The following is a 27,029-nucleotide window of genomic DNA, read 5'->3' on the forward strand; positions in this document are numbered from 1 at the left end:
CATGGACGGATCACATGGGGCGCAAAGCAGAAAGTCGTGCTCCTTGGAACAAGATGGCAACATGTAGGTTGCGTAGGACGGAAACTGAGCCTGCATGGCTGCTGGAATCAGCAACTTGAGTTTCCTTTCCACCTTTTAATAGTCTCTGGTGAAGAGAAGGGAACACACGACGGTGCTGGAGCTTGGCTGCCGCTTGCTGCCCTTGTCACTCCAGTGGCGGGAAAATGTTGTTTGGGGATAGGCAGAACCGGTAATGTTGCGTCTACCCCGGCAGGGATCGAAAATATCGAGCGGTGGTTGTGGCACGTCCCCCTTTGTGCCTAGACCATTGGTGCGACTGCTTGTTCCCATGGCACTTATTTCCATGGTGACACGGGGACGGGCGTTGGTGTCATTTCTCCGTGAATCCGGCGGAAAAAAAGTGTATGAACGTTTGCCTTAATTTTACTACTATGCGTGTGCTGTGTGTGCGTTCCTGCTTCTGTCAGTTTCTGTGTGCTCATGTGCGTTTGTTAGTGTTCATATGCGTTTTTGTGTCTTCGATTTTTTCGCTCATTTGAGTCCTCTCATGTTCATATAGAGTAGCAAGCCAAGCTCGCTGCAAGGCTGACATCTCTTTATCACTGAAAGCATCGCTCCCTCCCTGCTCCCATGCCCACATTTCATCCGCCTGATAAGAGCGGGGGCGTCAGGGAGTTCCGGAATTCCACCGCTTAGAGAGCAAAGATAAGGTGAGAGGCCATCGTGGCATAGCCATCTTCCCGCTGGCTCGATATTATCAAAACTTGGACATTGGAATGGTCTCCTTTTTATAAGTCAGAAACACTGAGGCTTTGTTAAGTAAAATGAATTGATAAAAACAACGTCCCTGATTTCTCGAGACTACCGGGACCTCCTGTAGAAAAAGTGCTCTGAAAACTGTTTTAAAACATGTAACAAAATTGTTTAGGCATGGGTGTGCCGGGCTTGGCGGTTGACCCTATGGGTTCTGGCTCTGTGCACTTTGAAGCCCCTCCATATTGTTCGCGTCCGCAGCCTAAGCGGCCGTTATCGCGATGAAGGGGTTTTTGTACACCTCTACGCCTCTTTATCATGGGTAGCGGCCTTCGCCGGGTATATTTGATAGGGAACTACGTAGATGGCGGCAAGCGTCAGCACTTGCGATACTTTTACACAACCTTTCGCTGCAGCAGAGGTAGGGTGCGTCACGCTCTTCCACACTTGCGTTTTGAGCGGTGACAATAGCACGGACAGCAGTCTCAGCGTTGCAAAGATATGGCCGCTACTCGCTGCAAGCCACCCAAGTTCAACCCCGTGGGCGGAAACTTCGATTTCTTCCTGGACCGCTTCGAGGCGTGCGCAAAGGCTAACAATTCAACCGATGACCAGAAGCGCGCAGACCTTTTGTGCTTAATCCCTGACGACGTCTACCACAAGCTCCAGCGCCTCCTTTTTCCGAAGACGCCCTCTGTTGCAACGTACGAAGAAGTCTCGAGCGCACTCAAAAGTCACTACTCCCCGAAACGTTCCGCAGTCTGCGAAAGGTACCGGTTCAACCAGCGAAAACAGGAGCCGAACGAGACCATTACTGACTTCAACAACGCACTACAGGAAATGACTGCCCACTGCGAGTTCGGCAATTTTCTTCACAGTGCCTTGTTAGACCGGCTCATCGCTGGTCTTCGAAGCGAAGCCATCCGGGCCCGTCTCTTGGCGATGCCTGCCAATGAAGCTTCTTGGGAACGAGCCTTTAGCATAGCGAAAGAAATGGAAGACGCGGGTCATGGCGACGCAAAATATGTTCCTCCGCAGAGTGATCTTCCGCGGCCTTCGACCAGTGCCGCCACCAGCGTTCAAACTCCTCGACCTCCTAATCCGAATTCGGCAAGGACAGTGCCCGACGGATCTCAGGAAACGACTGAACAACGTGGGAGACAACAGCAGCGTGCGAGCGTCCCAGGTACGAGTTAACAAAATTTTCCTGTGCATTGCTATTCCACAAAATTAAAGCCGTTCCACTCAATGTGAAAGCGGTCGGAAGTGCAGAGCAGTGATTCGCCAGAACGGGCTGTACTGCCGTTATCCGCTTACTGCTACCACCCCATGCCATTCAAATTTCCCGCCTTGGCAGTGCTCGCGCGTCCCCTGCCTGAAACTGCGCCATCGGGAGTTCTGTTCTTTTTGTGCTTTTCTTCCAGCACGTGACGGCGCTGCACTGCCACATTTTGTGTTCACTATCGTAAAAACAATTGCGTTAAACGACGGCAAGATGTATGACAAGCGCCAGCGTTTCACGAGTTTCGAACGCTTATGACTATATAAACCGCTTGGCTTTCGATGCCTCTGGGGTACGCGTCGAACAACAGCGTTACTTTGATTGGAGTTGATTGGATTGGCTACACTGGCCGAGGTTGACCACTTTCGTGTAGCTCCTGGAGAGCCGTGCTGCGCAAGCGCGAGGATTGGATTGAATTGCATTGGATTTTTTTTTTTGGGTTGGTTTTGGATTGGTTTTGGATCGGATTGAATTGAATTGGATTTGGATTGGATTTGGATTGGATGATAAGCTGCAGTAAGTGTGATAATTAGCTAATCCTAGACGACCAGGAACGGTAAGAATAACCAGCTGAGCCTTAGCTCACGCTACGTATATCCTGGCATAGCCGCTTGGCTTTCCAAGCGTCTGGGTTACGCCGCAGCGAAGGGACCGTGACAGGCTACACCATAACGCCTTGCCGATATGCTTGGTTCCAGCGAGCGAGCTAAGACAACGCGAGCGTCTAAAGTGCTCTGCACTTAAGAGTACTGGATATATCAGGGCAGGATCATGTATATGACGCGGAACATTTGTCCCGAATGCTGCAATCGGGTAAAAGACCGTCATTTCTAAGCTCGCCTATTCTCGGCGAAGGGGATGATGCAGTTCCTAAATTGCCAAGACCTCAAGCAACTTGTTTATCGCTATTGTCTAGCTTGTTTAGATTTGTGGTATTTACATTTATGCCAATGGGGCTGACGCAATAAATGAACGGTTCGAAGCGCTGCCATGTGGGACGCTTCTTGCTTTTGATCCTTTTTCACTGCACCGAAGGAAGCGTCACCGACCGCGCTTTGGGCGCTTTCTTTTATCAGTCAGAACAAATGAGTACGCAGTTAGTTCGTCGCTGAAAATACCGCGATTCCTCTCGTGGGTACTTACAAGTGCTTCACTGACGTTTGAGTGATTAGGACAGTATTTCTCGGTCAGATAATTGATTACGAGTTTTAAATTAAACCGAATTGACGAAAAAAATCACTGACCGCTACTGAGCTGCACTGGAGGCATTATGCACTAGGTCTTTTTCGAGTAATGCCATTGCCTTTTTAAACATCTTGGTGCATGATAGTTGAGACACCCTGTAAAGGAAAGGTGGTTGTCAACCACTAAAACGGCTGGCGTGGGCCAGCTATGCCCCCATTTTTCAGCTCAAAAAATTAGCAGTGGCTAAGGTCGTCTATTCCAGGATATACGAAGCGTGAGCTGAGGTTCAGCTGGTTCTTAGGTTTCCTGCTTGTCTAGGATTAGCTGATTATCATTCTTACTGCTGCTAAAACGATATCCAATCCAATCCAATCCACTCCAATCCAGTTGCGGTGGCTCCGGCGCGCCAGCTGTGCGCCGTGAGACGTCACTGCTCCGTGCGCATGCGCAGCAGCGCCCTTCACCGCCCACGCGAAAGTGCTCAACCTCGGCAAGTGTAGCTTACGCTACATAACCTCAGACATGTTTGAGGCAAGATATCAGTGTACAACCGCGAGTACCGCAGTTCTTTTCATTCGGAATACAAGTTGGATTGCTCTTTGCGAAAGTAAATGAAGTAAACAACGGATTATAAAAAAAAACAGTGTCGAACAGAAGCAGGCTACTCCCTGCCCCACCGAACGGGGCGCGAGCAGCCTGAGCGCAAATTGAGAATCAAGCATATACGCAGACAATTTCTAGTTGACATGCAAGTTAGACTTGAATTTAAGAACGGGATACAGAAACCGTTGCAGGGTAGAATCGTTTGGAGGTGTTTTGCGGGTTCTTTGTGAACGCTGACGTATTTTTCATTGCAGCTATGCACAGCGGACGGCCCAGACCGAATAACGCCAGTCGCAGCCTCAACAATGGCGTGAAACTTATGAATTACCAAAAGGGTGTCGCTTCTGCTCAGCGGAAGCTCACCTACGAACCCAAAGACAAAGGCTACATTTGTCAGGTGCATCATTTCTCTTGTTACTCAAAATGTGGCTTCAAATCCGTGTTGATTGTGTAACTAATCGCCCTGACAGTGTAGAATGTAATTGTACTCGTATATTTTCCCGCTTATTGGCCATAAATGCTTCAATTTTTCTGACAGTCGTGTACCGCATTTTTTTTTGTTTACCACGCCCGTGAACTGCGCCATTAAAAAGCTCATTTATACTTGAGAGAACAAGTTTCGCAAGTTGCACAATACTTGCCACCCACAGGGCGGAATTTTCCGTGCTCACTGCGAACGTCAATTCGTCAAACTAAGGCTAGATATAAAATATCAGTGCCACGTCAGCTAAAGGGACCGTGAACACTAAATACAACCTTGTTCACTTAAAGGTCGCCAGGTAACGAAAATTACTCCGGCAACTTCCACTAAGGCGCTCCTCATGGCCCAGGTGTAGATTTGGCTCGTTAAACCCCACAATTAATCAACAACCTTGTTCAGCCTAAAAGAACAGGCCCTTGGTAACTCGCTCACTGTGTTCCAGCCACGAAAGACAATTTTTAATACAACGAAAACGAAAGAAATACTGACAAACCTTCAAATTTAGCGCTACACGACGTCAACAGTGCCGCAATAGAGGGAGACAATGGGTCTCTACGACTTGCAGTCTCCGACTCACGTGGATAGTGTGCAAGTATCGCCCGCTCAAAAAATATATGTGAAGAAAAAAATGAATGCCGGATAGCTTCCCGATTACGGAGACTGAGGCTGTTAATCGAAGAGCTTCGACTAAAAAAAATGAAGGGGGTTGACACCAACGCGTAAGACTTGGAGGTAGCGAAGCTGTAGGCAGCCTTCGCGACCATCACGAAGGTGTAAGACTATTTGCTTCTTCGCTGCCGCAACGACCTTTACTCTATCATTGTTGATGCAAGTGTGAACGTCCTTCATTTTCTTGGAAGTGATAATCATTGGACACCACCTCGGAGGGGCGTACGCTATGACGTGTCTCCCTTACTCCAAGCAAGTGTTGCCACAATTACGGGGGAACGCTGGAGGATTTTTTTTTCGGCCGGTATTGGCCAATCTTACCAAGGGGGTATGCTTGACTTGACAAACATGCGCCGAGGACGCTGGGCGGCCGTCGCGAGGCACGCACACACGAGCACTCGACATTTTCTTGTTTCTGTTTTCTGCCGGGAGGTCGCCGCGAGGCCCGCGTTCATGTGCGTGCGCTCGGCAATTTCTTGGTATTTTTAATTGTGGTCACGAGAGAGAGAGAGTAAACTTTATTCAGTTTGCCAACTGTGTTGCGTAGTCTTCGCCGGTGAGCCCTTGGGCTCGGGTAGCGTCCTCAGCCAGCTGGACGGCCCAGAGTTGATCTTCCGGGCAGGAACTGAGCAGCACGGTCTCCCAAAGATTACGATTTGCTAAACACCCTCGCTTTTAAAAATAGTTATTCGTGTGCTAACTGCACGTTTGCAACCAAGTGATAAGAACAAACAAAACTAGTGATCCGACTACAACCGCCCAGTCACGCTTCTTAGGTGTGACTCTGGTCGGCGGGGGCCAGTCGCACACAAACGTTTCTGTGACGTCAAATAAGGCCTAAGCAAGATAATGGCTGGCGAGCCACCACTGCTTCATCCGTTTTCTTTGATATCTATACATTGTTTGTTTGAGGTTTGTGGGGAAATTGTCAATAATTTGTTGTTGGGACAACGCAGTCTTTTTATGAACCAAACGAGCACTTTGTCTCCGTGGTTCTTTCAAGCCTTTGCTGTCAGCCTGCTCCACTAAGTTGGGAAATGTATTTGTTTGACAGAGTTCAATTCTGTACAAATCCACAGCTGTAGAAACCAGTGCCACGCATCGGGGCTCACTTGAGAACGTTTTAATGAATACACTGGTAGTACAGAGAAGCAAAACACCGCGAGTATCAAGGGCTGAATATTGAATTAGTTTTGGCACGTTTGCGGACGAGGGTCAGCCTCGATGCCGTGGCATTTGTTGGGATGCTACGAATAGGTTTTTAAATTAACCTCCAAATATTCTCTTTGCAGGACAGGAGCAGTATCACCTACTGTGGCTATCTTTTTTTATATGGGCTTGCCGCTGACTGCGGGGGAACAGAGCTTTCAATAGCAATCTCGAACAAAGTTACAGTCTTCCTCAAATGAACGAATACATCCCCTATGCGAACTACAATTTATCAGATCTTTAGCTGTATCCTAACTGCCTTCAAATGTGTGTGTGAGTGCGGGAAAGGGCAAAATTAAGGAGAGTCCATGAAGCCTTTGTGGAAGGTAGGGATGTGGGTGGCAACAAATCCCACAATGCGCACTGCTCCAGCCTTGGGTCCTACTTACGGAGCGCACACATTCCAGTCAATCAGTATCAGTTCCCAACGGGCACTGTTGCCGTTCAGGGTAGATAGGGTATGGCCTGTAAGGTAAGTCGGTCAGAGCATACTGTGTGTTTGCGTGTGCGTGTGTGCGTGTGTGTGTACGCACGTGCAAGCCTGTGCATTTAGCCCTGATGTGAAACGTGAAACGCGCAAGTCAGCACTTAGCCCGGAACCAGCTTCTACTAGCGGTGAAACACTAGTCTCGACTATGAGCGGGTGGTGCTGAGGGTGTTCGCAGAATGTGCCGTGGCTGGTAAGATTCGGGGTCAGGTGTATCTGAAATCTACTGGAGAGTTTAAACGAGAAACTGTCAGGTTTTTCTCCTGAACTTAGTATCCCCTAGCATGGGGGGATAGGCGAAGAACACATAAGAGAATCAGCAGAGTGCTAGAGAGTGACCCATCTAGAGGGGATATCGCTCCAAGCGAAATGTAGCTAGCAGTGTGTTTTACCCATGTACCAACGCTCGGCCTAGAGGACAAGATTATTTGGTTCATCTATAGCTCCATAAAATTTATTTACAGTTTTCAATGAAAAGGCATGACTGAGAAAAGGAAGGCAAAATGTGTTGAAAGAATTGACGAAGCCAAGTTTTCCCCTTAAAACGAACAATTGTAACGACTACAATTTTTCTTGGGCTACTTAAACCTGATAATTTGGTCTGTCTGTCTGTTTCTCGATCCAGCCTACCGGCCAAAATATAGAGAAAATCGGATCCAAGAAGATATTTACTCTAAATCTTTACAAACCACTAAACCTGGTATAAAAGGTCATGGCTGTCAACATCTTCGAGCAAAAAGAAAATGTTGGGTATATTTGAGGGAAAACATCAATACCTATAACTGGTACTTGCAGTGATCCTTGCATTGAAAATAGATTTGCACTTGACATTTCCAGCATGAAAGAAAAAATACGCGTTGAAAAGGATATTTTCACCCAAAATACAAAAATAGCTCGCGCCCGTCCCTAGACCTTGTGGCGTCATTGCAAGTCCAACAGTAATGAAAGAATCCAATATACCACGCGCGGTGAGTAAATTGCTGGAACAATGAATTGAGGACCTCTTCCTTATTTGTCGTTGGAGGAGAGGGATGGAGGGGGCAGAGCACGACGGTGGCCAGGGGAAAGAAGACAGGCGTTGACGTGGCAGGGAGGCAGAAAACTATCGTCTTTCAACGGCATTTCCAGCGAAGCGAGCAGATATTTTTTTTTGAAAGCTTGCACTTCAAAAATGCAAAGTATAAAGACCGTATATAGAAGGCCAAAGTTTAAAGGCCTGACTGAGCAATAAATACAATTCGTATAGATATAGCAAGTGTGATACCCACAGAAGCCAACGTTTAATTTAGAGCGCCGTAGCGAACAAATGAGAACACATAGAAGAAATAAAGTGCAGAAACTGGGAAATCTAGAAAATAGCATAAAATAGCTGAAACAGAACTCATACTCTTTTACATAATAATGCTTCGAAACGTGGTAACAGACCTTAAAGGAATTAAGCCATCTCTTGCACAATTAGGGTCTTGCTCAAGCGCCGTGTTCATGTGTGCGTTTCATGTTCTCGACGAGTTCTCGCGAGAGGGTCACGTGCAACATTGTTTTTTGTTTCTCTCAGGACTGCGGAAAGGGATGTTCTTCTGAAGGCAAGCTCAAAATGCATGCTCGGACGCACACCGGCGAGAGTCCATACGAGTGCCCCGTTTGCGGCGAGGCATTCCCGCACGCAAAGTCGCTGCGGAAACACCGGACCGAACTTCACCCGGATTCCTATGAGTTATATTGTCCAAAATGTAAAAGTGGCTATGACACCGAGCCGCAGCTGCAAAGGCATCTTAGTACTCACATAGATCTATCTACTGCAACACTGGCAACGCCGTCAAGCAGCCCGGGTGAGTAGAGTTTGGCTTTGTAAGACAGAAGTTGTAACTGGAATGTGACCCTGATTGATCCCGGCGCTAATACGAACGGTACGAAAACCCAAGGAACGGCAGAAGCCAACCAAAGCATGCCAGTGTGACGCTCGTTTAATGGGTTAGTCACAAAGTCATATTAAGGTGGGTCCACGCAGAGCTTGGAGGAAATGAGACACACTGAGGCGGGTGAAACACATTAACAACAAGTTTAATGGGGTGCCTGAGCGGTGCCGACTTCCTCACCAGGTTGGGCGGAATCGTTCGGGTTGCAGGGGTGGTCAAACGTCGACGGGACGCCGATGGGCCAAGTGGGTCTCGGGGCCAGGACATGGAGGCAGTGCGGGGCCGGTGGCTCGAAAGGTCTGCGCGGTGAATCCGAGGGCAGAAACGGGAGGCAGTAGCGGACCGGTAGTTCGGCGAACTCGAGCTGTAGGTCGCGGTCAGGAAGGGGAAGCCGGGCAGGACCGGTAGCTCGGTGGGCTCGAGGTGTAGACCAGGACAGGAAACGCTGGAAGCGTGCGGGCTCATGGGAGGGACGCACTTTCGGATTGCTCCTACAGCTGCGTCCGAATAGCAAGACGGTCGCCCCAAGTCCAAACATGATCCTCTCCGTTCGCTCCTCTTTATCTCCTCCTTCTCCTGCGTCCGAGCAGCGGCGGGGAGAAGGGCGAGAAGGGCCGGCTACAAGCGGCGGTGAACGACGCGGCTGTTTGCGCACCCGCCAAGGACGCGTGAAGCGAAGGGAAGCTTGGCTCGCCCCGAGGTAAAAAGGAAACATGTGTCCTTTGCCATACTGCCGCGCGTTCCCACGAGAAAACTTCCTGCGGCCAAAGTTTTTCCACCTGGCTCGGAGAAGTCGGGACACACGCACGACCGACCGTCACACCAGCTAGGTGGTGTAATAGATAAATACGGATTACCGAAGCTATGATTAATTAAATACTGGATTTTAGGCAAACGCCTATTTTGTTCCTTGCACTACTATCACGCCACTTTGATAATTATCATTAATTAGAGGTTACGAAATGCTTTCGTGGAGTTCTTATAGTGCCTACGAATTCCTATTTTTGCGTTTGTGCCTAAATGCCTATGATGGCCTATTTTCAAAATCTGCGCCTATATAAACACTATTCAGCCTCAAGTTTCGCTTTCTAGTGAAGTTTGAGATCGTTATACGTGTTACCGGGCAGCAGTCATTGTCCAGAACTCTATGGGGTTCAACCTGGTCCTATAGCGCGAACCACTAACTCAAGAAAAAAAAAAAAACCGCTAGCAGCAGTGGAACGGGGCGCTCATTGTCAGTGACAAGAGGCAGAATTTAGAATCCAGAAATCTGGAGATGGATAATTTCGCTCAATGTTAGACTAAGTTTCGTGTGCTTTCCAAAGGAGTTTCTTCGAACATGTGCCGTCGCATCCGAGTTTTTACAAGCATACTTAAATACAACGGCATTTTCTACGCAACAGTTCAGCATCGAACACGCCTGTGTTAGCAGATCGCTCCTATACTGAAGAGCCAATGGCGGAACATCACTGTGCAGCTGAATCTTCTGACGCCTTGAAATTCACACTGCGCGCAGGCTCTAAAACACACTTTTCCAACCAAAATCTGTTCGTCTGCTATAAATACCTTATGAAAAACAATCTTCAAATGTGAGGAAGTGTATTGGGCAGTGTTGGGACGTCTTTCCTAAACAATTCGGGTTGTATCATTGCATATCAGAAAATTACCACAGTTGTATACGTAGCAGTTTTCATCTAGAGCATATTAACTTCCTAATAAATCGTCGTGTCTTTTTAGTTTATTATTTGTGCCCGTCGTTGTGGGTTGTAACTAAATTGCCTCAGGCAGGCAAAAAGCAGCGCTTTTTTTAATCGGCGTCCCCAGCTCTCAAGTGTTTTTTTTTTTTCATGACTGTTCACTTTTCGAGGACTCGAGTAAGCGACATAACATGAATGCGAGCAGTGCGCTTGCCTAGTTAGGCTAATTGATTGTCATTTGTTCAGCAGTTCTATGGGCAATTGAGTGGCTGAGTTAAACTCTTCGCGCGTTTGTGCCATCATAAGTGATTTTCTTGGTTTCCCTGTCGTAGATACAGGCCGCGCACGTCTTCGTTTGAAATTACTTGCATTCACTCACCGTTGTTGGAAAGAAACTATACTTATATGAATTAGTCTTTGCAAAAATACGGGTTAGGGCGTGTTCAGCAGTGTGCCTTGTTTTTCGTGCATAGCAGGTTGGACAAGATTTGTCTCATTTAGAACAAGTTTTCCTGAAAGAAACTTGTGAAGTAAAAGCAGCCGGTTGATTCTCGTGCCTGTTTCCAGTGTAGTAATATTAGCCTTCTTCATAATCGATGATGGCGAATCTGTCCTTTTGTATTTGCCAAAAATAAATCTTAGGGCCTTCCTGTGTACCCGTTCACGTTTTAATATACCTTTCTTAACATGTGGGTCTCATAGTGCCGGCGCGTATTCTAACTTGGATCTTACACACGCATTGTAGGCTAAAAGCCCAAGACTTGAAGTGCATTTTTAAGTTTCCTCTTAAGAAAACAATTTTTGAAAATTTGACACGCACATTTCGGAAATGTGCCCCACCCACGACAGATTACTGGTAAGTGTCACCCCTAGGTATTTATATCTGTCAACCTCTTTAATAATGCTGCCGTTAGGATAATAAGTGAAAACACTCGGGAATTTTTTCTTGTAACGCGCGCAGGACAGTTTTTTCGGTATTCAGCGCCATGCCCCACTTCACACACCAGTAATGAATTGCCACAAAAGTTGCCTGTAGAGAAGCATTGTCGTTTTCGGCCGCGATTTTTTTACAAACAACACAGTCGTTGTCAAATAATATTATTAAAACATCATGTGGTATCATTTCTGCTAAATCATTAATATAAATTAAAAACAATAAAGGTCCTAATACACTGCCCTATGGGACCCCGGAGGTGACAGAAAGCATACCAGAAGAAACATTTTGCACTTGTACAAATTCTTTTCTGTTTTTAAGTTATGCAGAAATCCACCTAATAACACAGGGACGAAGACCAATTCTCTCCAACTTGTATAACAATTTGCCATGCGGTACCTTATCGAAGGCCTTGCAAAAATCCCTAAAAACCATCCACTTGACCAGCCGTGTCAAGAACACTGAACAAGTCATCTAACGTTGATATTTGCTGGGTAACAGTTGGCATACCTTGTCTAAACCCGTGTTGGTATATTTACAACACCTTATGTTGAATAAGAAAATCCCGTATGTATTTAGCAATCACATGGTCTAACATCTTGCAACATTGGCTGGTCATTGAAACCGGGCGGTAGTTATCCGGCAGAAGCCGGCTGCCCTTCTTATGTATCGGAACTACACGTGCGTTACGCTAGTCATCTGGAATCTCAACCGTAACCAGCGACAAATTAAATAATACCGTTAAAAACCAAGAAACGTGTTCGGCGTATCGCCTCAAAAACTGGTTTGGGAGGCCGTCCGGCCCAACGGCTTTGTGAATATCAATGCTTAAAATCATCGCGAAAACAATTTCTCGCGTTATCAGAATGATCGGTGGGATGTCCGATGCGCTGGTTCGGGGCTCATAATTATCACGTTCAGAAAAAAACACTGTGAAAGTACCGATTAAAGGTCTCCGCTATGCTAACAGCATTAGTCAAAACAACACCCTCAACATTCAGTTTGGACACTTCAGTTTTACTGTTGCCTGAGTAGGGGCAGAATTTCGATGGATCGTTTTTATGAACTCTGCAAGAGTGTTGCTAAAATTTATTTCTTGCTGCTCTAACCTCTGTTAGCAAAGCGCCCTTCAGGATTCTAAACTGCTCCGATTCTGTTTTACGTTTCTTTCTCAACAGCTTGATTTCGCGTTTAGTTTGGAATATTTCTCTGGTAATCGAATGGTTTTGACTGCACTGGCGGAACGTTTTTGTTGACACGATGTTTTTGATGAAATGCTGAATAACAATATAAAAAAGCTGCAAAGCTGCCATCCTGTCGCAACATTACTTGAAGGCCCATAAAGGTTAGCATCCAGGTAATCTATTATTCAACATCATCCGCTCGAGGAAAATCGTTGATAAATGTGATTGCAGAAGTATTTTCCTTTCAACAGTACTGTTGTTCAATGAGCAAAGAAATCACTTATGATCTGAAATACCCTTCCCAACCAACCGAGTTCCACTTCCAAAAAAATTCACTGAGAAACAAAAGATCTAGAACCGAATTTTGTCTTGTGTTTACTGTCACTACTTGTTCTAGGTTCAGAAAAAGCATTATGTCCAATATGATGTCTCTCTGGGTGGAACAGCCATAGCTAAGTGTCTGCCAATCGATAAAAGGCAAATTAAAATGACAGGTTAATATTACATTCTTTTCCTGAAATTTTAGAACGTGATCGTACAATTGGTTCACGTACGAGGAATTGGACTCGGTAGGGAGATAAACTGCGCTAAGAACGAACGGAATACTAAAAAAAGCGCAACTCTCAAGAAGAAACTTTCATGATTATCACTTTGGTCAAGAACGTGTACGTCAGCACGTTTTCGTGCCACGACAGCTACGCCAACGCCACGGGAGCCTCTGTCCCGTCTGTACAACAGATATTCCGGAGACACAACTTCATCATCACGAATAAACTCGTTTAGCCAACTTTCTGTGATGACCGAAACATGTAAGTCATATAGCAGCAAGAAATCTTCAAGTTTATTTGATTTATTTACAATACTCCGAGAATTGAAAGAAAGCAAGCGTAGCTGGCAAGGCTTTAGTCGCTAGCTAGGAACAGCCACTGGCACTTTGTGGATTACACGGCTTGATTTTGGCTCTGCCTTACGTGTGCGTGATACATCATCCCACGTGTAGCGGTGTCACCAACCCAGAGCCTATCGTTTACTAAAGACACTTTCTTTCCAGCGTCCTTATCGGCATTCGGGCTCTCCCAGAGTAGTTTGCGCTTTCTGAGTGTCTGCGCAGTAGTCATTTTGAATGGGAATTCGCGTTCCTTTTAGTTTTTTAACGTTGCTCTCGATAGGATGCTTTTCCCTGTAATCTTGAAAATTATTAATAACTGGGCGATTTGGTCTCGGCCTACCAAGCCTATGAATTCGAGCGACCGACAAGCAAGTGACGCCCAGTTTCTCCAGAAACAGCCATTTAATAATGGTGGTTCGCAGTGCTTCTTCCAATTGTGCAGATGTGTCAGGAACGCCGAATACAATAAAATTTGACCGACGACTTCTGTTTTCTGAATAAAGCAGTCTTCCAGCTGCAAGTGAAGTGCCTCTTCAAATTCTGTTAAGTCAGGACTTTCATTCAGGGGCGCCTTGTCTTTCAATTCTTTTACCTCCTCTTCTAGTTTTCTCAGTCGAGCACCAAAACCATACATGAATTTTTCCGTATTCTCCAGGCGGTTTTTCAAGTAAGAAATGTAAGTTTTAATTGTCTGTTGTCATTCGAGAAGCCGTTTTAACATCTCCTCTACCATGGGTCCAGGATTTGCCTCCACATCACCAAAAAACAACAATGTGCAATCACAAAGACAGCCATACGCAATACGGACGCACGTGGGTGGGCACGGCACGACAACAAGAAATCTATTATCACTTCGCAAGGAACTGTAACTGACCTGTAAGGCGACGACAAAACGCATGATGAGTGACCTGCGTCCAGCGCTTTCGCCGTGCCTTCCGAGGTTCGTCCGGAGTGGTGCAGTCTTTAATAGGGGAGCTTGCTGATGACGTCACAAAGCCTAGAACTGACGTTAGGGGCGGAAGATCCTCGATGATTTGGCGGAAACTTGAAGCTTGGTTTCCACTGCGCAGCCCGTCGAAGTTTGTAGCTGCGCACACGGGTGTCGGCGGTGCGGACGCAGACAGCAGTACGGCCTGTAAGGCGACAACAAAAAAATTACCCCACCTTCCCGCGAGGGGGACCCTGTGGAGATGCGACGCATCTTGGGGGTTCACTTGGTGTTTCCGTTGGGTTGATTCTCTAATTGCGTGAAACGTGTGAGGAGCGCGTACGATGTATTCTTTATTTAACACGCGGCGTAACGTTAACGATGACGGCCTTGTAGTCACTGAAGTGTACGGGTAGTGGATGGTGAAGTAACGGGACCACCGTGCAATTTGCAGCGAATATCAAGTCTATGCACGTGCCCGGTAGCGTTGTTGGGGCACTAGTCGTCATGCACTCCAGCGAGTACTTCACCGCCATGTGACGCACGAACCAATCGTGCCTGCGCACGTCCACGTTGAAGTCTCCCCAAGAGGAACGGTGTGGTCGAGTTGACGCTGTAGTGAGACTCCTCCAACGCATTGTGCACGTACTCTTCGATGTGAGCGCGTGAGAGGTTGGGTGCGAGGTACACGGTCGTGACCGTAACGCCGCCGTTCACGCCGCTTCGCAGCCTTGTCTTCAGTGGTGCTAGCATTCCTGTTATCACAGTGATCGGTGCTTGTTACGGTTGCGCTTGCGATAGCAGAATTGTTAGGCTCCATTCAACGCATCGATGGAAATCGGAACGCCGGTGCTGGAACGACCGCGGCTATGACGCAACGTGGCGCGGCTATGACGCAACACAATCCAACAAAATCCACTTTAATCCAATCCAATCCAAATCCATTCCAATCCAATCTAAGCCAACCCAACCCAACCCAACCCAATCGAATCCAATCCAGTGCCCCTCGCGAGAGAGTGTTCGCTTTCGGAGAGGATAGGGGGTGAGCGGCGGAGAGCACAGCTCTCGCGGTGAGGAGAATGGGGGAGGGGTGTGGACGAACAACAACAACGACGTATGGAGGGACAAGACAAGTGAATGAGATGCAGTCGCATCTAAAATGCATGATGAGGGACCTGCGCCCAGCGCTTTCGCCGTGCCCACTTTACGTGACAACGGCGGCAGAAGGCTAACGTCTTTCAACGACAGTTGCACCGAAGTGAGCAGATACGCGGCCAATTGTTTTTGGCACTTATCCGGCAGACTGGGACTCAGCTGAAGTAGAACGGGACCTGGCGAAATTGAGCGCGGGAGTCGTGACTCCGTTGTGAGGCTGCGTGGCTTCGTCCTCTCGCCCCACTGGAATATGTAATATGCGTCCAGTCCCTTTCGTGATGCTGGCCACTAGGCCTATACACGTGAGGCCATGACACAAAGCAGTGTTTGACTGCCAAAGAGCGGCACATTTTTGTAGCTATACCCCAGCGCAAATGTACGAAGGTAATGACGTGAATCATGATGTTCACTTTATCTGGAGCACTCAACTGTCCGAGCTCTCGCTTTGTGACTCCAACGATAGGGCCAGCAAGCGAGTGCAGTCACGTCTTGGTGTCTGCAGAGGCTAGAAACCTTTCTGGCCTCTATATTGGTGTCTAAAGGTCTGCAGAACAATATGAAAGCGCAATACTACTTTTGCTAAGGACCGGCAAGCATGTCATTTGTCTGCTAGACGGTACTCAATGCCTCGAATTAGGAAGTAGTGACATCGTAATTGCAAAGTTAGAGACTTTGTGCTGACAGGGGATCTACTGGAATCTTACTTGTACCGCAACTTTGGAACTAAAGGCGGCGTAATGTCTTGATTTCTTCCAAACAAGACTGAAACAATGCTCTAAGGTTCGAGCTAAGCCCGTTATAGTTCAACAAAAATAGCCAAGAAAATAAACTAGCGCATAAAAAATAAGTTAGGAAGAGAGTAACTTACGCACAGCAGAACAAAAATATAAAGGCTTGAGAAATCTTCAATGATAGACTGTTGATTAGAGATTCTCATTGCACGGCGTTCGGAATGTGTACATTGGGCTGCGCATGTCTCTCAAAGGTGCGCGACAAGTGAGATTGGCGACAACTTGTAGGAACATGAATTTTGCGGTCTGAAAAGTGAGGAAATACGACTGAAACCACTTAATGTCTTACGGGGAAAATAGATCAGGAGTCCCTTGTTCTTAATAAACTGTGTTAAACCAATCGCATAGGAGCTTCTTTCAAAATCAAAATCAAAGATTTTACAGTAAACAGAAGGTTGAGTATATGGTTTGGATATATAAAAAAGGAGGTACAAAATCAGTCTCCAATGGGGCATCCCATCTATACACACACACACACACACACACACACACACACGCACACACACACACATATATATATATATATATATATATATATATATATATATATAATATATATATATATATATATATGTATATATATAGATATATATATATATATATATATATATATATATATATATATATATATATATATATATATATATATATATATATATATATATATATATATATATATATATATATATATATATTGTTACAGTGTTAGGTAAACAACGATCACTAGGTTGTCTTTTACGTTGGTCGGCAGTCAATCGCCTGTGTAGGTTATGTCGCAGTGGAACCGGATCGAGGGGGTACGCTGGCACGCAGAAGAGGAGGCCGAAGAAGAATTTTTCCAGGCTCGCTCCTCACCAACCTCCATTGTACCACGTCTTGCCTGTGGTTCCGCACGGCTTGTAAATAAAGCCTTCATCCATCTGTTACGTCCGTAGCATCTGGTAGAGGTGTTGGGTATTCGCCGCCCTGGACAAGGCGGAACCACCCCATTTTCGACGCAGCAGGCGTGTTGCCGGTCTACCTCCAGAAGAAGCGACAATGCGAACGGGGCCCACGGATGCCACCTCTTCTAGAAGGGCCAGTGTCTGGCCTCATCAGAGAGAACCACGCATGTTTAAAGAAACTGACGAGGAAGACGCAGAGGACTGGCTCAAGCACTACCAGCGAGTCAGCAATTATAACAGGTGGGACGCTCGCGAACACCTCCCGAACGTGGTATTTTCTTTGGACCTTCTCGCATTACTGTGGTTTGAGACCGATGAGCACAGATTCGATACGTGGGACAGTTTCGTCAACGAATTTCGGGGGAGCTTTGGCGACACGGCTTCCCGAAAGAAGAAGGCAGAGCATACTCTCCCGCAGAGAGCTCAAGTCCCTGGCGAAACTTGCACCACACACAATGAAGAAGTCCTCAAACTGTGCGGCCGCGTTAATCCTTCGATGCCAGACGAAGACAAAGTCGGCCACCTGCTTAAAGGTATTGCTGAGGACGTCTATAACTACCTCATAACTAAGGAAAACCTGGCGTCAGCTCAGGACGTAGTTTGCCATTGCCGTGCGTTCTAAGCCCTGAAAATGCGACGTATCATCCCCAACTTTGGACGCCTGGCCCTGGCGAACGTGACTGCTGTTGCCAGCGTGGACGTCGGCTCGACCCCTTCTTAGAACATAGCTTCGGTGGTGCATCGCAGTATTAGAGAAGAACTCGCACAGCAAGGTTTGTGCCGTGACCAAAGCTTTCACCAGTGCGCTTTTCCTGATATAGTATTTCAGCAATGCACAGTGCAAGCCGTCCAGAGTCACTCTCAGACACCTTGGGTTCGAGCAGGGACTAGGAATGAGCGTACTGCTTACACTGATGACCATACCAGGCGTACAGCTTTCAGTCGTCCACCTCGGGAGTATAAAAATTACTTCGAGTAGCCGACCCGGTACGCACCTGTCGGCTACTCCCAACCACGGCGTTCCTTAGGTCAATGGGTCGCATTTCGTCAACAGCGCACTTGCTACAACTGTGGTATCCGCGGTCACATTTCCGGTTTTTGCCACCGGTCTCCCCTGCAATAGGAACCGCCACCTCGACGGCCATACATAGATAACCAGACCAACGCACCCTTCCAGCGGTCGTTCCGGCCAACTACAATGCGCAACAACTCCCCGGGTGCCGACAGGAGCTTCACTCCTCCTCCGACCACTCGACGACCCCGATCTCCAACGCCACGCCGCCGAATGAGCCCAGCACCCGATGGAAACTAGGCGCTGCGGCCGACGGGGGTGAGGTCGTGGGCCGGTCATTTTCGCCAATTCCCTTGCCCGTCATTACGTCAAAGAACAAAGTACCTGTTTCTGTAGATGGTGTGAATACGGAAGCTTTGACAGACGCTGGAGCTGCGGTTTCAATAACGAGTTTCGCTTTCAAAATCCGTCTTGGACCAAAAGTTATGTTTTTCTGCGACCGAAAGATTCAGTATCGTGGAGTCGGAGGCAAGCGTTTGTTTCCAGTTGGAATTTGTTCAGCGACGGTTTTGCTTGGCGAAGACACTTTTCGAACGGAGTTCATTGTTTTAGCCCAGGCAACTCGTGAAGTTGTATTGGGGATCGACTTTTTACGTAATTGCGGTGTGATGTTGGGCTGCGGAACTGGCGAACTTTCGTTCCGAAGGGAAGCTCTACCTACTTATGTTGAAGATGGGTGCAATGACACTAGAGGCCTGTTTTCTGTCACCGATGATGTCCTGCTACCTCACATGACGGCTATGTTTGGCTCTTTTTAAATCCGAAACATTTCGTCGTGGGAGCTACGAAGTTCTGGTGGAGTCGGATGCCACAAACGCAGTTAAGAAAAATGTGCTGATACCCCGTGCTCTGGTTTAAGTCGTTGTTGGGTGCAGCCGCGTTTGGGCGGTGAACGCTTCCAGTGAACCCGTACTTTTGCCCCGTGGACTTAAACTCGCTCGTTCCGACGAAGACGCTGCCGTAACCATTTATGCGGTGAATAGGACGCCATACGCGACTACCAACTACACACTACATCACCCCGCTCAAGCGCATGATAGATACCTCGCTTCCTTCTCATAAGCAGCAGGTGTTACTTGAGGTGCTTACCCGACATGCTGCGGTATTTGATTTTGCTCGGGATGAACACGAAACTTTACTGCAATCGTCACGCATGCAACATCGAATTATCGCTGAGAATACGGCACCCATTCGTCAAAAGCCATACCGTGTGTCCCCTTCTGAGCGCAAGGTAATAATTGAACAGACGCGGAGATGCTCAAAAAAGGGGTCATTCGGGAGTCTTCAAGTCCGTGGGCAGCTCCTGTGATTGTTGTAAATAAGAAGGATAAGTCTTGGCGCTTTTGTGCGGATTATCATCGACTGAATGCTGTGACAAAAAAGGATGTATATCCGCTTCCGTGCATTGACGACGCCGTCGGCTGCTTACATTCCGCGTCGTACTTTTCTTCGGTCGACCTCCGGTCTGGCTACTGGCAAATTCTTGGATAAAACCAGGGCGAACAAAGATGAAGACGAAGGAAGGGCAACACAAGGACTTCGTCTGAGTTCGCGCTGGCTTTATCCATCTTTCCAACTAGACTAGCCCAGCTTGCAACCCTCCTACTGGCAAATCCCTGTGCACTCATCCGACAAATAGAAGACGTCGTTCGTGACGCCTGATGGGCTCTTTGCGTTCAACGTGATATCCCAAGCTACGAATATCCCACCCTCTACTCCCACTTCCCCCACTTGACCTAGCGTCTTCCTGATGTAATAAAGGCTATCTGGTCCTTCTCCTTTTGGGTGTAGTGTAATGCGCCCGCTACATTTGAGCGCTTTATGGACACCATTCTGCGTGGCTTAAAATGGGACATCTGCATGTGCTATCTCGACGATGTCATTATTTTCTGGAGATCATCTCAAGAGCACAATAGCAGGCTTGCCATTATCCTGAACCGCCTCGAGGAAGAGGGATTGGTGCTGAATTCAGAAAAATGTCATTTTGGGGAGCGCCAAACCCTCGTGCTAGGATTCCTTGTAGATAACGAAGGCACCAGGCCGGATCCCAAGAAAAACTCCGCCGTGCGTGATTTCCAAGCACAACGATCCCTGAAAGAGCTGAGGAGCTTCCTGGGTCTGTGCTCCTATTTCCGACGATTCATTCAAGACTTCCCGCAAATTGCCCATCCCCTGACGTCCTTACTCTGTAAAGACATCCCTATTTCTTGGACGTCCGAATGTGACTCCTCTTTTCAGAAGATTAAATGTTTGTTAACTTCTGGCTCAATTTTGCGCCACTTTGATCACACGGCACCCATCGAGCTCCACTCTGATGCGAGTGGCGTGGGCGTTGGAGCTGTTCTTGTCCAGTTACATGAAGGGGCACAACACGTCATTGCTTATGCCAGCCGCACCCTGTCCAGAGCCGAGCGCAACTACACTATCACGGAACTGGAATGCCTCGCCGTTCTGATCGATGTCCAAAAGTTTTGCTGTTATCTGTATGGACGCCCTCAGCTCCCAGGGGCGAGCCAAAGCACGCTACGATCAGCGCCACCCACCAGTCTCTTACTACTCGGGCGAACTCGTTTGTTTGTGGACTCCAGTTCGCCAATGAGGCCACTACCAAAAGTTTTTGCCTACGTACTCTGGATCCTTTGTAGTGCTGTATCAGCTAAGTGCTATGAACTATGTTATCGCAAAAGTTACTACTCGGGACCGTCGCTAGTGCAAGGCCCAGACCATGCATGTAGCTCGGCTGAAGCGTTGTGATAGCCGCACCCCTTAACTCGCTCGGTGCGCTTCTTCTTCACGGGGGGGGGGGGGGTGGGGGCGGAGGAATTGTTACAGTGTTAGGTACAAAACGATCGCTAAGTTGTCTCACGTTGGTCGGCAGTCAATCGCCTGCGTAGGGTATGTCGCAGTGGAACCGGATCGAGTTGGTATGCTGACACGTAGAAGAGGAGGGCGCAGAGCTCGCTGCTCACCGGATATATATATATATATATATATATATATATATATATATATATATATATATATATATATATATATATATATATATATATATATATTGTAAGTAAGCACTGACTAAGGGAGGCATTAGCAGCTGTATCTGTATGGGGACATTTTCCTCAGTGGCTACGTGCCAACTGCTATGTGCCACCTGCCTCTCTCGCCGCGCTTATCATCGTCCACGCTATCATCATCAGTGTGGTCTGGGATCTCTGCGCTCGACCTGAGCTCGCTAGCCTGTAGCTCTCTGCGAGATTCGCAGAATAAACCGGTGCCCGACGACTGCGGGCCTGTGCCTGCTGACCTATCTTTCTGTATTTCCTCAACGAGCCCATCATTTCCTTACTATATTATTCTGCGAAAGCCTAGCGAGGGTCTCGGTTCTGGCAGCCTTGATGCCTATGTAGCATAAGAGGGCTTCTCTCCAGTTACCCACTCATGACAGGCTGTAGACGTTCGAGTCGCGCCCCGGGGGTTGAAAAGAAGGTCCCCTTCTCCCCGCGTAGTCAGAGTGGCGCTGGCTACCACCCTCAAGCGTCAGATACACTTCTAGTAAATATAAATAGCCCAGAAAGTGAAGGAGAACACAGTCGCCCAGATAGCCGAATTGGTAAGGCATTCGACATGTAATCGAAAGGCGTGGGTTCGGTCCCCACTCTGGGCGCGTGTTTTTCTTTCTTTCTTCTGTATAATTAAAAAAATGTTTATTTAATTAAATGTAGTGGAAAAAAAAAGAAAAGAGCCTAACCACACCCCTATGCCTCCTTTGGCGTTGTAGACTGGTGACCTATCTTTCTGTATATAAATATATATATATATATATATATATATATATAGATAGATAGATAGATAGATACGGGACGAGGGACTCGGTAAAGATACATATCAAGGTTGCAGCCGTCATTGCCAGTGCTGTTCGGCTTTTTTTCCCGCTTCCCGTTTTTCCCGCTCCCGGAAAAACGGCGGATTTTTTCTCGACCTATATTTTCGCTTATTTATCAATGAATCAAAGAAACGTGACAAGCACACGTCATTCGGCCCTATTATATATTTCGAAAAAAAGCCGAACAGCACTGGCAATGACGACTGCAACCTATATATATATATATATATATATATATATATATATATATATATATATATATATATATATATATATATATATATATATATATATATATATATATATACATATATATCAGGGTGTCGAACCGGGACCGAACCGAACCGAAAACTGGAGCTGAACCGGTATTTTTGCCAGAACTGAACCCGAACCGGAACTGAACCGAAAAAACAAATAACGGGTACCGGTTCATGCCGAAAAGGTTCGACCCGCCGTTGTTGATATTGCACAGTCAATGCAATTCAGGCCTTTTTTTCTTTCACGTACCATCAACTTCGTAGCCGCTCGCGCACTTTCCCCTCCAGACAATTGAACACTATCACGCTCTATGTAACAACAGGGGAAATGAATGAGCGCCAATGTAGCACTTTTCTGTTGCTGCTGGAAGCGCGAGCGTACTGCAAGCTGACCAAACGAAATGTCATTCTCGGAAGCTTGCAGGGTATATAAAACGACTTTGGCCTTCCCTAGCTGCGACTGTATTGGAGCAATCAGGCTGCAGGAGTGCTCAACGGCGCAACAGCGAAAGCCCACACCCGATGTGTGCAAACTTTTTGCATTTCATAATTTGTTGAAAAGGTCCGACACCTGCAAATTGGTAATACTTGAGAAGTGTGACCGCAGGAGCTGCTCAGTGGCTAAGCCGTTTGCTGCTGACGACAAGTTGCCTCGATCTCCCTTCCCCACGACCGTTTTTCGGAAGTAGATGGAAATCGAGAACGTCTGTGTATCGAGGTTTTGATCCACGTTTAATATCACCACATGGTCAAAATAAGTCTGCCGGCCTGCAACGTAAGCTGCGCCTCGGAGCAGAGATATAGCACGGGGCATCAAATGCGCCAGTTCTTTTTAAAATGCGTTCACACGGAAAACAACAAAAAAGAAAAGGCGAATCACGTTTCCTTAAAATATTACACATGAAGTAAGTAAAGCCGAATAAGTAAAAAAAAGCCCCAAAACGTGGATAATGCACTTTACTTTTTTTGCCCTGCCTTTCACAATCAAACGTGTCATCAATGCGAAGGAAGTGAGTTCCGTGGTCAGTTTTTGAGCACAGTACAGGGGACAAGTTCCGTTTTTTACATATACAAATTACAAAAGATATGTCATAAAAAACTGTTAAGGTGCGCAATTAATCCCTTGGAAAGAAACTGCAGCCCTCGACCTTGGCTTGTAAGCAGAAACAGTAATAAAGCAGATGACACGTGCAGAAGGTCCGGCCGGTACCTCACACTGTCCCATTCGCCCAGCGATCATCTTTTCTGCTTGTTCTACAGTTTTGTGTCTTTCAGATCTGCTTTTTTTCGAAGGTGCACTTGTACTAACTGCCCAACTCGCTACATTACTTCTACTGCTACTCGTTCCGGAGGGGAGTACTGCTGTTGACGAATTAAAGAGCGTCTAGCCAAAAAAGTCCCATCTCATGCTCCGTGCGTCAAATTTCCCTTTCATTTTGTAACAGCATAATCGGTTATAAGATTCCGCAATGTAGCACACGGAACGATGGCCAGGGGTCAGGCGGTACGATGACATACTGATTGTAATGCACACATCCCGTATAGCTTTCGCAAAAGGAATTGTAGTGGTCAGAGCAATAATGGAGTGAATGAGCGTTAACTAAACCTTACTTTTAACAAAAGTGTGGCTAACACATTCGATAAGGTGACAGCTAACAAATTATTCAGGGTGACCAAATAATCTAATTCATTGATAGTATTTATGTGCCTGTTGTAGGATTTTTCGGTTTTGTGGCAAATATAAAAAAATGTGCGCCATTGGTATTAAGCGCTGGTATTTGAATGCGCCAGTACACAGGCCTAAATTTAAGGCTTCAAGGTTAGCGTGATGGGCAATTCCACAGTGACGATGGCGATTTCAACAAAAAAGGAAAGGGCAGAAAATATATCCCACCGTTATATCTCTTGGCCGTGGCTTTATGAATAGCCGCTTAGACAACATAAAGTCTGGGCGAGAAAGTAGGTGGTAAATCGTCGCCACTTCATCTGTTTTTCTAAAATCTCATAATTGTTTAAAGTTTGCTTTGCAATTGCGCCACTGCCCTTGGGGAACAGCAGCATTTTGAATTTTTGTTTGTATTTGGGCTTGACTGTCGTTTTAAAGTACTAAATGTTTTTTTTTCTAATTTTAGTGATAATTCAACTCAACGAACCGGTTCGCGAACCGGTTCCGTACGTGATTTTGTTGAACCGGAACTGAACCCGAAGGAAATGATTTCGCCTGAACCAGATTCACTAACGGAACCGGTATTTTTTCCGGTTCGACACACTGATATATATATATATATATATATATATATATATATATATATATATATATATATATATATATATATATATATATATATATATATATATATATATATATATATATATATATATATATATATATATATTGTTAGGCATAGGCCCGCAGTCGTCGGGCACCAGTTTATTCTGCGAATCTCGCAGAATAAGCCCGTCATGCTGGACTCGCCCCCACCGACTTTAGACAAACGGTCCAAATGCGTGGTAGGGCCATTGAATCTTGTTCCTGGACATTGGGCAATCGCGTGGATGTGATGGTGCGCGAACACCGACACTAGTTCCATAGAATCAGCAGTGTCGGGAGGGCGCCAAAGAACTCTTGTGTCGTTAATTTAACGGCTGCACAGCTCGGGAAAAAATTGTCATGTCATCATGCAAAGCCCCTAGTGTAAAACAGCTCGGTTTTGATGATTGCGCTGTGAACCCACAATGAGCGGTTAATCGTTTTTGGCTCAACAAATACAACCTCAAACTCGAGCCACTGCTTTTGCAGCGCGCGTTCCGTGACCCCCGCACGCCCTCTATAAAAGTGACCACTGCCATTGACACTTTAATGTGCGGTGACCGCAGCGTCATGCAATGCTTGGCCAAATTAGAGCAGCGGTTGCTCGCGTCCAGCGAGAGCTCGAAACAGCAAAAGCTCGCTGCCTTTTTTGCTATTTAATAAAGTTTTGCTTTGCGCAATACATCGTGTTTTGATTCCTCACAGCTGTGACACAATCAGAGCTCAAATGCGTTAGCTTTTCTAGAGTTGTCGCTTATATCGAAACACTGCTTATAGAAAGTTTTAGCCGTCCCACTGACTTCGTTATAACGAGGGATTACTATAAATATGTATATATATATATATATATATATATATATATATATATATATATATATATATATATATATATATATATATATATATATATATATATATATATATATATATATATATATATATATATATATATATATATATATATACGCACGCCGCTTCTTTTCCTTTCCACAATTTCAGAAAATGAGTATATCTCTTTCAAGAAGAATAAACGACGTATACAGTTTACCCTTATTTCTGTCTTCATTCAACCGCCTCATTTCCCATTCTGATTCGCTATATGCATAGCGAGGGCCTTGTACCAACTTTATCCACTTTGGTCCTGCCCAAGAGAGCATACTTGTTTAACAGCCTAGCATGCCTGGTCTACTTAATGGAATACTTTGGTAGTACTAATAGATTACAGTAGTCTGCATATCATTTTACAGCATATTGCTCATGCGTATAGTCAGTATAGGCGAGCTGTATAGGGTATAGTCATGCCACCCGCCAGGATAGGTTGTGGGGTGGACTCTACAAGAATGAGGTGTGCAAGGCTGTAGGTCATGCCCAGCAGGAGCAAATGTGAATGCACCTAACCAAAGTGGGATATTACTCAACGACTTGGCGCAAGTGTAAAATTTCTGTGGAAGTAAAGCCCCTTGCCTGAAACAGAATTTTTCACCTTCAGCTCTCTATCTGAAATATGCCTTGCTTTGTTATTCAGAGCAAGGCCGTGTCAAATATTCCTACATATAACCGTGGTTTTAGAGGACAACCATGCGGTGGCCTTACAATTCTTCACTGCCAACAGACGTGTGCTTGTTGTTTGCCTATTAATTACCTAACCACAAGCTACATACACGATACAGAAGCAATAGTCGTGGCCAAGCGTAAGGTCCACGTCTTAACCCATTTGCAAAATAATGTTTTTGCAGGGGCGTGCTAGAAGTTCATGCTCCCAAAATGTGCCCACTTGACCGTCGTTTGTTACTTGTGATAGCAGAGACACCACCCGGCATGAACGTTTAAAGCGATGTTCTTCTTTTAATTTTTCAGGCAGCTATAATGGTGAGTGCTGAATGACACCACACATCACCTAGATGAAGATGCTAAGTAACCTTCGTCGGAGAAGAATCAAGAAGAAACGCACATTAATCTCCCACGCATCTCCTGCGGCTGTGCTTCGGGCAGAGTGGACGACAACCCCTCCAACCGCGAGACTAGCATTCACCCTAGAAGTCATCTCCCCTCCCACCCGTCTGCCAAAGCCTCCCCACTCCATCCTCTTGATGTGACCATTCGACAAATTCCTAGCAGGGTTTGCAACGAGCTTGATATTCTGCCATAATTAAATTTCATTTACAGTGTTGTCTACTCATTTGGGGCATTACAATAGGTGTAATTTACAGGAACTAGATCAGTTAGAACACGAGATTAGAACAGATCTGTCAGCGATCCCCCGGTTGCGTTAACGGATGAAGAATATCACTTTTTATCTACGTAACCACGTTTCTTCCGGTTGAAAGTGTGCGCGTGCGCGGACGTATATATGTTTGTATTTGCGGAATAAATCAGTTGTT

The 27,029-nt window shown here is 46.3% G+C and overlaps 1 protein-coding gene across 2 annotated transcripts; it reads left to right on the forward strand.

Moving 5' to 3' along the window:
* Positions 1-1,226: 1,226 nt before the first annotated feature.
* On the forward strand, positions 1,227-27,029 carry LOC144142669 (uncharacterized). Of its 2 annotated transcripts, none has more exons than XM_077674329.1 (4): positions 1,227-1,960; positions 4,099-4,241; positions 8,246-8,519; positions 26,506-27,029. In XM_077674329.1, exons 1-4 carry the CDS (start codon positions 1,276-1,278, stop codon positions 26,526-26,528), a joined length of 1,125 nt encoding a protein of 374 aa, XP_077530455.1. In that variant the 5' UTR covers positions 1,227-1,275; the 3' UTR covers positions 26,529-27,029. The 2 variants fall into 2 exon arrangements, with proteins under 2 accessions (XP_077530455.1, XP_077530456.1); XM_077674330.1 differs by having other exon boundaries at positions 8,246-8,306.

This window comes from Haemaphysalis longicornis, unplaced genomic scaffold, assembly GCF_048455015.1.
Source record: "Haemaphysalis longicornis isolate Haplotype H1 unplaced genomic scaffold, Haemaphysalis longicornis Haplotype H1 scaffold_6, whole genome shotgun sequence".
Taxonomy (NCBI): Eukaryota; Metazoa; Arthropoda; class Arachnida; order Ixodida; family Ixodidae; genus Haemaphysalis; species Haemaphysalis longicornis.

What these genes read in the sequence shown, in the direction of transcription:
- LOC144142669 (XM_077674329.1), top strand. Translation starts at nt 1,276, where the DNA reads ATGGCCGCTACTCGCTGCAAGCCACCCAAGTTCAACCCCGTGGGCGGA. An exon ending in GCAGCGTGCGAGCGTCCCAG is followed by an intron (nt 1,961 to 4,098) that starts GTACGAGTTAAC and finishes TTTTCATTGCAG; the next exon opens with CTATGCACAGCGGACGGCCC. An exon ending in AACGCCGTCAAGCAGCCCGG is followed by an intron (nt 8,520 to 26,505) that starts GTGAGTAGAGTT and finishes TTAATTTTTCAG; the next exon opens with GCAGCTATAATGGTGAGTGC.